This window comes from Macrobrachium nipponense, chromosome 2, assembly GCF_015104395.2.
Source record: "Macrobrachium nipponense isolate FS-2020 chromosome 2, ASM1510439v2, whole genome shotgun sequence".
Lineage (NCBI taxonomy): Eukaryota > Metazoa > Arthropoda > Malacostraca > Decapoda > Palaemonidae > Macrobrachium > Macrobrachium nipponense.
In genome coordinates this window covers 111,539,459-111,550,347 of record NC_087201.1, presented here as the reverse complement: position 1 = coordinate 111,550,347, position 10,889 = coordinate 111,539,459, and the positions used below count along the sequence as shown (strand labels likewise).

Genomic DNA, 10,889 nt, shown 5'->3' with positions numbered 1-10,889 from the left:
GATAAGAGACTCTTTCTATGCACTGATTAACAAGGTATCTTCTGTATAATTTCCCTCTCAGCTTCCTCCTGAAAGGCTTCTGCAGCTTCCTTATAAAAATTTTTGATTCAGTAGCCTAATCCCTCTAGTTGTTTAGATCTCTCATTTTCCTCATTGAAAATGCAGTTTCATAAAAGATAAGTCTTGATTAGTTTCGTTTCTCTTAGTGTTCTCTCTCAGGGAATAATGTTGTTTGTTTCCCCTTTGACATGCCTGAGCACTTTCTTCAAGGTGTGGCATAAACTTGCTTGTACATCACTGTGCAATCATTTACTTATTACTCTTCCCACCCTCTAACAGAATTCTGCAGATTTGCTTTCTTTTACCTTCGCATATAATGACCTCTTTGGATACCATATTATTATTCATAAACATATAATGTGTTACACTCAAAGATGAATTCCTTACTAGTCATCTTAACTTTCCTTCAATTTGGCAGCCTACTCTTTAAGCAGATTTCAAACAGAAATATTAAATCTTGTACAGTTCATTGCTTCCAAGGTCATTTTCCCCCCCATTCTCTTGTGAGATATTTCATAAGACTCTATTTTTATAAACTTTAAAGATAGTGCTTTCAATATTTTTCATCTCATTTTGGATTGGAGGTGCAGGGTTATGCCTTTTAAAACAATCTATTGAATTTAAAAAGTTGCAGATGCTTTAATTCAATAGATATAACTATTCTCATTATCTGTGGATGTATTTCTGTTACTTAATAAAGTATACTGTCATTGTCTACTTACAGAGTTTCACAGATTGCTTTTTTCCACAGGGATACGTTTGTTATATTTTCCGGTGGTCTTACTAATGACAGAGCTGGGAGAACACCAAGTATAACTGTCATTCATGGCAAGACAACAACAGTTTTAGAAATGGAACACAACGTTGTGGATTTCATTACATTATGCGAGTCTCCTTTTGCAAGTGGTGTGTTCCCATGTGATATGTTTTTACTTGATATTTTCTGAAACTTCAGTCTGGTTGCTTTTGAGATTTAGTTTTCTAGGTCATGTGATGTTATGATTGGCTGTTGACTTTTCTACAAGCTTGACATACATTCGGTTCATTATTGTCTCTTTGAATGATCATCTTTGCATTTTGGTATGCTTCCCAGTTAGTTGCTTTATTTTCAATTTTTCATCAATATTATATGTACAGCATATTACACTACTTTGTAAATTACTTAAGTTACTTGCTAATAAGAATATCTTTTGAAACTGTGATACCGTTGAGGATTATTTAAGCTTCATAATGTGAATTCTTAATGTAGATTTGTTATTAATATTAATCTATGGTATCTGTTGATGTTTTCAGATTTTGCAGAACCTTATGCCTTGGTGGTGTTATTACACAATGACCTAGTGGTCGTTGATCTCCATACACAGGGCTATCCATGCTTTGAAAATCCATATTCTATGGATTTGCATGAATCACCTGTGACATGTTGTACATATTTAGCAGACTGTCCAGCTGACCTCATTCCAGCATTTTACTCTGTTGGTGCTAGAGGACAGAAGAGACAAGGTTTTAGTGAGCGAGAATGGCCAATAAGTGGTGGAGAATGGGGCTCCTCTTGTAGTTATGCAGAAATGATAATTACAGGGTATGTAACATAATGTTGAACATTTGTTAACTGTTTTGATTTCAACTATTAACTTTTTGACACTAACAAATTGTAAATTGTAAAATTGTAAAGGGTAGTCATGAATCTAATTCTCCCATTAATTTCACAGGCATGCAGATGGAACTGTCAAATTCTGGGATGCATCATCAGTGAGTTTACAAGTGTTATATAAGTTAAAAACTGCAAAAGTATTTGAAAAACCACGGACTAGAAGTATAGATGGGGATGAAGACCCTTTTGCAATTCAGCATATTTTTTTATGTCCAGAATCTAGGTTATTATGTATAGCAGGTGCTACAGCGCACGTTGTTCTCTTCAAGTACTTCAAGCAAGAAACGACTGGTGAAGTTCCAGTGAGTTTTATTGTTTTGTGATGAGAAAAATCACTTGAAAATAATGATGATAAAAAAAATTAAAATCCCAATAAATGAATATATGCAGAAAAACTACTTGAAGCTCAGATGATATGTAACACAGGTGATTTTGCTTTTTGTTCTTTTTGTTTTTCTGACAGTGTCTGGAGATCCCTATCGTTTATGAAGTGTATGAATCGGGGGACTGCTCGCCAGAATATGAATTTCCTCCTCGTCCCACCCTTCAGGTAGCTCATAGTCCCCACCATACAGCTGCTGGGGAAGCCTCCGATAAAAAACCCTCAGATAAAAAGGGTCACAGTCAAAGTCCAAATCATAGAAAAAAGAAAGGTGTAGGTATTTGTAGTGATGATGATGATGATGAATCCAGATGTTGTATCGTTGTGTGTGGTGACTGCATCCTAGGATACTGGGAATGCTGTTCTCTCCTTCCAATGACAGGAAAGTAGTATGTGCTGGATTAGTGCTGTAGGAGTGAATATTGTATAGATTGGTGGCTGGATAGATAGCTCGTCGCATACTTAATGTCATTTTAAAAGGATAAATCCCGTAGCCCCCTTTAAACTTGAGTTTATTAAAACTGTTGAATGAAATTTAGAGCATTGTTAGGAATTAGCAACCTTTTCATAGATTGATAGTCCCTAATCAGAAGAATATACTGTTGTATATAGCATGAGTTCCTGATGTACATGGAACTTTATAGATTGCGAGTCATAACGCAATTGGTTTATAGGTATGCTTTAGTTTTACTCTTCTTTCAACTTCTCAAAACTGTACAGATATGTCCTTGTTTTAAACAGAATATCCTACTACAGCCTGTAGTATACATTGCTAAACTTGCATGCTATGTTTGAGACTCATAGATTACTGAATGTCATAGAACATTATTTTCTTTTTCATTACTAGATGGAAAATAGGAAGATTAGTTTAAGTATTCAAATTGATTTATTAGGATTAAGAAATAATGATCTTTTTGCTGCAAAATTTATTGTAGAGAAATCTCTCAAATTTTGATATCAAAGTGATGGAAAAAAAGAAGTTATGCATTTTATGATGAAGCAAATTACCCATTTCATGTGTGGGATAGTGGTTTAGATTTTTTAATGTAATTTTCACACTTTTCTGCCTCATAATCATGTTTGAATGATCGTTTCTGGTAGGGAAATATAGAAAATTCCACTGGTAATATATACAGTACATTTTGCCACTACTTTTACCTTTTATCTACAGTGAACAAGCACTCTGTACCAAATGCAAACTTCATTGCAAAATATCAAAGAATTATTATAAAGAAATGTAAGGTCTGCAAAATATCAAAGCATCATGATAAAGAAATGTAACGAACTAATTAAGTATTTGGTAATATTCAGTCACAGACTGATAAATATGCTGATACACAAATTCATCATTGTTTTCAGCTAAGCCTATCTGTTTTTTGTTATCGAGATAATTTCTTTATATCAGAATACATAGACAAAATATATTCACACATTAATCAACAAATGACAACTTTTAGGTCAACAGAATTTTGGATTACTCTCCATAGAATGTAAAAACCCTGAGTTTCAATAATGCAGGTAACATACCATTCCATCTGGGTGAATGATGCAACAGGAAGGTGAGAAGCAAAAGGATCTTTGCTGCACTGAATGTTTCTTTGATTGATCTTTGGTGACATTTTTAAGAAAAGGAACGTAAAGATAATTAAAAATGAGAGAATGGTGTCACAGAAACCAAATTACACAATTATAATTATAAAGCTAGAAATTTTTTACATTCTGTGTATCATTTGTTCATACACGAAAAAACCTTCGGTCTTAACGATAGGATAATTTCTAGTGCCTAGCTAGATCCGGTTAAAAAACGGATGAAAGCAAGGTATCTTGTGATATCTGGCAATGCATGCGTAAATCGGGTGAAGAATGGTCAGAGACCATTCACCTACGCCAACGCGTCAGTCTTTTCTTAACCGCCTGGGCGAGTGTAGTGGTTAACCTCTCTTGCCCTTTACCCGGTTCATTGCCCGTTTCGCTTGTGTTTAATGTGTGTGTGTGTGTGTGTGTGTGTTTGCTGATTTTATGGCTTCTTCTTCTCGGCCACATCAACATGTGTTCCCCGGAATTCCAGGTTTTCCATGTTCTCGTTTTTTGGCTTCGGCGGCGACCGATCTCCACATCATATGTAGCAAGTGCTGTTCTAATTTTTGCACTATAAAGAATCCTTGCATGTAGTGCCGGACATGGCCTAAAGAACAGTGGAAATAGTTTTATAGCAAGAGAGCATGAAGGGTTTCGACTCTTCCTTCTTGGTAAGGTTTTTCACCCCTTCCCAATGCTTCGTCTCCTGCAGCATTCAACCCCCATAGTAGTGTTGTTCCTGTGTCTCCTTCCTTTTCTTTCATTGATTCGTCGCTGGAAGTATCGGGAGGCCACCAGGCTGATTTTTGTAATGCCGCCCCTTCTTCTTTGGGAGTTAATTTGATTCTTGGGAAGGGAGAGGTTTTTTCATCATTCTCATTTATTCCAGAGTCGGAGGCGTCCAAGATGGCGGCGATTTGGAAGACGCTCGGGCTAGGGGGTACCCCGTCCTTGGAGGGGTTGCTAGTGCACTTTATGGAGGCTCGCTACCCCCCTCCTCAGGCTGGCCAGACCATCCCCCCTCCTCCCGGCCTCGTCATCGTAGGTAGCCTAGGTCAGCCATCTTGTATTGTTCCGCCAGTGACTGTTGCCACTTCTTCGAGTCGGAGGAAAGCTGTGGTGTCAGCCCCGCTGATGACATCATGGGATCCGTCGTTGTGTATTCCTCCGCCAGCGGCGTCTGATTCCCCTTCATACCGAGGGGAAGCCATGACGTCGTCATCACTTGTGACGTCACTCCCAGTCGTCTCCTCTGCACTGCCTCTCCCATTCGTGATGTCATCTCTGCTGCCCAGTTCGCTGCATCTTCCTTCCATGTCATCGGAACCTTCTCTTGCAGATCAGTCTGAGATTATATGCTAGGCAGTGCTTAAGAGGTTGGACTCTGTTTTGGATGATAAGTTGGCTGCCTTGTTGGTTGGAAGGATTGGAAGGAAACGCATTGCTTCATCCCCACCTCCTGCGAAGAGATCGCATAAGAAACCAGTGCTGTCTTCCTCTCCCTCTTCCCCTCTATGCCATGTCAGCATATCAAGTGTTGGAAGGCTAGGGACTTTGTTCTTTCTTCGCCTATGATGGGAGGAACAACGTGGACGTGTTCTCAAGAGTGTTGGAGTTTCTGAGACTGTTAGTGTATCTTCCCTTGTGCAATCTGCAGAGGCTGCTTCATCCTCTGCATCGAATCACAAGTGTGTTGTAACCTCCCCCGTCCATGCACATTGTGAGCGTGTTGCAACCTCTCCCGTCCGTGCACATCGCTAGCGTGTTGCAACCTCCCCTGTCCATGCACATCGTGAATGTGTTGCAACCTCCCCCGTCTGTGCACATAATGCAAGTGCTCCTTCTCCAAGGCCTATTTGTCGCCGTAAAGATCTCAAGGTGCCTGTCAATAGGTCAAAAGTGGTGAGCGCTGAGTTGGTGCAGCAGGAGTGTTTGCCTACCCCTCTCACTGGTGCTTCCAAGAGTTCGATTCTGGAGGATTCTCCTTAGATCTCAAGTGTTCGGGATTCCTCTCCAACTCACGCTCATAAGTTTGCCACGCCCGTGACCATTTACGGACATGTTAATGAGTCATCTGTTGGAGGAGTACATAGTGATGCTCCTAGTGTTTTAGTGGGTTTTTCAGGAGCTGACATGTGGACCCAGCCCAGCCAGGTTAGTTGGTGTTTCAGCTGTTTGGCTGCTGATCCTTTCATTAATTTTAATGGGGAAGGTGCCTTAGAGGATCCTTCATATCCTTCTCGTCGTCGGTCTCCGTTGCCGGAGCAGGAGGAGGGGGAGACACAAGAGTTTTTGTCTTCTTTTTCGGAAGTTGTTGATCTCATTCGTTGGTTCAACAATTTGGAAGGTAGGACTCGGGCTCGGTTGTCTTACACTCCTTCTTGCTTGGAAGCCTTGGTGGAAGCTACGCAGGATCCCAAATCATCTTTTCAACTTTCCTCTTCGGGGCACATCCAGTCAGTCTTGTATAGGGTTAACACCTCTGTTTCAGACCGGGATGGTTCGCTTCGCTCTAGGGGCTCTGCCAAGCTACTACCCCCGCCTCTCATGAGGCATAGGAAGTACTATGCTACAAACTCTGCATTTTTGATGTCACGCCATCTTAACCCAGACGTCATTCGCGTGAAGCTGGGATTGACTTTATAGCAGGTGAGGTCGGTGGCTCTGTCCTTGTCTCCGCAAGATGCCTCAGCATTGGAATCTACAGCAGCCTCCATGTTGCAGACGGTTTCTTGGCTGGACTTCTGGCCTGTGGTCATTGCCAAGATAGCTTCTGACAGGTCCCCAGAAGGGTTGGTGAGTGCATCCTTGTTTGCCAGTCTGTTGCAGTCCAGAGGCAAGGCATTTTTGTATATGGCTCACATCAGTGTTAATTTATGTGCTAACCTCCTGATTAGAAGAGATGTGGCTTTGTCTAGGATGGAGAGATCAGTTTACACGCAGTCCTTGCTGGCATTGAGGAACGGAGATCTGTTGGAGTCCCAGTATTTGTATCCTCGGACCGGGCTCGAGAATGCGATAGACCGGCGTCGGGCTGACACCAAAGGTAGACTGGTGCACCAGGCCGTGTCTAAGTTGGAGTCTCGTCCTCAGAGGCGTCCGGCTCCTCCTCCTCCTCCCACTGTCCAGCAGCAGTCAAGAAGATCGTCGCCTGGTAGGCCGTCGAGGAATTCGAGTTTGGCAGGGCCTTCCCGTTCGACTCAGCCTAGGTCAGAGGATCAATGTCCTTTCGCTCTTGTTCCTTTAAGCCAAGAAGGGGCCCAAGGGGTAGAGGTAAAGTGGGCTGTTAGTAGGATGCCTCTCCCTCTCCTGCAACATGGGGGGGGGGGGGGGGGGGGGGGGGGTTGCCTGGCGGGCCATTGGGCCAAGTGGCAGAATTATGGGGCAGAGAAGTGGGTGGTAGATGTCCTTCGGGTGGGGTACCTACTGCCATTCGACTTCTCTCCTCCTCTGTCGGACAAACCACAGCTCAAGAAGGCATATCCTCCAGATTCTTTGAAGTTCTTGGCTCTTTCGGAGGAAGTGCAGAAGATGCTGGACAAGGATGTGATAGAGGAAGTGGTGTGTCCATCTCCAATATTTTACAGTCACATCTTTTTGGTGCCCAAAGCATCAGAAGGATGGAGACCTATGATCGACTTATCCACTTTGAACCACTTTATCAGGAAGACACGGTTCAATATAGAGACCCCGTGTTCGGTGTTGGCAGCCTTGAGGGAAGGCAACTTCATGCTGTTGATAGACTTAAGGGACGCATACTTCCAAATCCCTGTTCATCCGACGTCCAGGAAGTTCCTTTGCTTCTCTCTTGGGGACAAGGTCTTCAAGTTCAAAGTCCTATGCTTCGGGCTGACAACAGCCCCTCAAGTGTTCTCAGGGGTCTTCTCTCTCGTGTCAAGTTGGGCCCATGCTCAGGATCCATTTGCAGTTTCCAGGGAAAAGCTGCTGCAGGACAGGAATTGTCTACTTTGGTTATGTCTGGAACTGGGCATCGTAGTCAACCAGGAAAAGTTGAGCCTTGTGCCCAGTCAAAGGATTCTCTACCTGGGCATGGCCATCGATGCGACAGTGGCAAAAGTTTTCCCGTCGGATCAGAGATTGGAGAAGTTGCAGGCAGTGGCACGCGACCTCCTGTCGGAACCACATCAGTCAGCTCATCAGTGGCAGGTTCTTCTGGGGAGTGTTGTCTTCCCTGGAGAAGCTGGTCCCTCGTGGGCATCTTCATCTTTCGTCTCTGCAATGGAGACTGCAAGAATTCTGGTCTTTGGCGGGGGACTCACCCCTGTTAAAGGTTCGTCTTTTTCTGGAAGTGAGAGAAGACCTTCGTTAGCGGTTGGACGACCAGAATCTTTCGAAGGGTGTCCCTCTGCGTTCTCTTCTTACAGACTTCCTTCTGTTCTCAGATGCCTCCCTCACAGGTGGGGGCTCAATTAGGCGGCCTCATCACTTCAGGTGTTTGGAGTTTGGAGGACAAGCAGCAACATATCAATATCTTGGAGTTGAAGGCAGCCTTCCTGGGTCTGAAGGAGTTACTGGAGAAGGTAGAAGGTCATTCTGTCATTCTCATGTCGAACAACACCACAGTGGTAGCCTACGTAAACAAACAGGGAGGCCTGGTTTCTCGTCAACTTCACGCCTTGACCGTCGAGGTTCACCAGTGGGCGGTCAGCAATTTGGTAGAGCTCTCAGCTAGGTATATCCCAGGCAAACGGAATGTGGTTGCAGACAAACTCAGTCATCGGGATCAGATCCTAGGCACAGAGTGGTCCCTTCATCAAGTGGTGGCAGACAAGCTTTTCCAGATTTTGGGGAGACCCATGCTGGACCCTTTTGCAACTTGCTTCAACAGGAAGCTGGAGATATTCTGTTCAGTGGTCCCAGATCCTTTAGCATTAGCAGAGGACGCATTCCAACATCCCTGGGACAACCTGGAGGCTGTATGCCTTCCCTCCATTTTGTTTGATCCATCAAGTTCTGAACAGGCTAATGAGTTCACAGGGTCTCAGGATGACTTTGGTAGCCCGTCTGTGGCCTCAGGCGGAATGGTTCCCAGATCTGCTGTCGTTGTCAGAGGTTCCGAGGGAGATTCCCCCTTGGCAACATCTGTGTCAGCCCCATGTGGAAGGGTTCCATCAGTAGAATCCCTGTCTCTTTACGTTTGGAGGCTATCAAGTATCTCCTCCGAGCGAGAGGCGCTTTTCTCAAAGAACAGCAGGGCATATGTCCAGCAGTCTCAGAAAGTCGACCTCCACAGTTTACCAAGGCAAATGGGCGATCTACTGTGATTGGTGTCGTAAACGGGGTTTTTCTCCACTCGCAGCCTCTATTCAGCAAATAGCAGACTTTTTAACCTTCCTCAGAGACGAGAAATGTTTGTCCATTTCTTCCATTAGAGGCTACAGGGCGGCCCTGAGTTCGGTGTTACACCTCAACGGTATCGACATCTCTTCCTGGGAACTTTCCTTGCTAGTTAAGGGGTTTGAGCAGTCGAGTTCTCCTAGAGAGCTCACGCCTCTGATGTGAGATGTTTCCTTGGTTCTCAAGAGCTTCACTAAGAGTCCACGAGCCCTTGCGTCGCTCATCTGACAGGAACTTGATGCTCAAGACAGTTTTCCCTCTGGCCTTGGCATCTTCCAAGAGGGTAGGGGAGCTCCACGGTCTGTGCTGTGATGTGAAGCACACCAGGGGTTGGGGGTCGGTGTCCTTCAAATTTGTCTCAGAATTCATGGCCAAGACCCAAAATCCCTCTGTGCACGATGACAGGTTCACTTCGTTTTCCATTCTATCACTGAATGACTTTGTGGGCGGTAATGCTCAAGAGCTTTTGTTGTGCCCTGTCCGGGTACTGCATTGCTATCTTAAAAGGACTCGGCACCCTAGACACAGCTGCTGCAGACTTTTTGTTAGCACAGGCTGTACGAAGAAAGAGGCGTCTAAGAATACTATTTCTTTTTGGATATGGAAAGCCATCAGACAGGCATACTTGGCGCTTGATGATTCCACCACCACATCTGTGCAGGCTAGAGTGCATGACATTAGGGGTATTGGTCCTTCTCTGGCTTTCAAAAAGAACTTGGCTGTACATAGAGTGCTGAGCACTGGTACTTGGTTACGCCAGTCCCCGTTCACCTCTTTTTATCTTAAGGATGTTGCCCACAGATCTGCGGACACGTTTTCCCTGGGTCATGTGGTGGCTGCCCAACAGGTTTTGTAACTCATAGTTGCCCTTAACCGGGCACTTTTGTATCTTACCTAAGATGATTGTGTGGATGAGAGACTGAGTGACTGGTCTCCTCCTTTCTCTTGTACCTTTCCTTCTTCCTTCGGGTGGGTTAAGGAATAGACACGTCATTTGCTGGACTGGTGTGATACAGGTGAGTAATGTAGTCATACTGATAGTGTGGTCGTGTAATATACAAATATCAAACCCTCTATTCGGTAGCATATGCTACGCTCCTTGGCAAGGAGGAGTTGAGAGTAGTACAAACCCTGGTGTATTGGTTTGCTATTGAACAGTCAAAGTTTCTGTTTGGTTCCCTGTACAATGGCTCTCCCATATATCACTGTACATCACTCAGGGTCTGAGTGGTTAGATATCAATTTATCTAGCTTCTCAACGGGCCTCAATCCCTCTCCAGAAGTCATTTCTTCTGGAAGCTGGACTGTGGGTAGGCCCCCAGCCAGTTTAGGATGTCTTGTACCTCCCTCCAAGGTGAGTCTATCGTATTGTTAAGACCGAAGGTTTGTTCGCGTATGAACAAATGACAAATTTCCTAAGACCATTTTGTATTTTTCATAGCTACAAACCTGAGGTCTTAACATTATACTGCCTGCCTCTAGCCACCCCTCTTTGTGTTGAGTTGGGAGAGACTGACACGTTGGCGTAGGTGAATGGTCTTTGAGCATTCTTCATCAGATCTACGAATGCATTGCCAGATATCACAAGATTCCTTGCTTTCATCTGTTTTTTTAACTGGATCCAGCTAGGCGCTAGAAATTATCCTAGTGTTAAGACCTCAGGTTTGTAGCTATGAAAAATACAAATTGTCTTAGAAAATTTGTCATGTTATATCCGTATTGGTTCTAAAATCTTTAAAAGTGTTGTTTTAATAGTCTTAATTTTTTTTATTTAAAGTTTTTTTTTTTAACTACATAACTCTGTGTTCTCACCATTCTCATTTAGTCACTTTTTAGATATTATTCCCAAATAGCACT

The 10,889-nt window shown here is 43.7% G+C and overlaps 1 protein-coding gene across 5 annotated transcripts in view; it reads left to right on the top strand.

Annotated features, from left to right (window-relative positions):
* LOC135220913 (syntaxin-binding protein 5-like) overlaps positions 1 to 10,889 on the top strand; it is a 1,025,750-nt gene that overhangs the window by 541,034 nt on the left and 473,827 nt on the right. For 4 of the 5 annotated variants that reach the window (XM_064258545.1, XM_064258543.1, XM_064258541.1 and 1 more), the window contains exons 8-11: positions 812 to 966; positions 1,354 to 1,642; positions 1,773 to 2,016; positions 2,178 to 2,369. In XM_064258545.1, coding sequence (XP_064114615.1) covers positions 812 to 966; positions 1,354 to 1,642; positions 1,773 to 2,016; positions 2,178 to 2,369 — 880 coding nt within the window. The remainder of the gene's footprint in view (positions 1 to 811; positions 967 to 1,353; positions 1,643 to 1,772; positions 2,017 to 2,177; positions 2,370 to 10,889) is intronic. The other variant, XM_064258544.1, reaches the window with a different exon arrangement.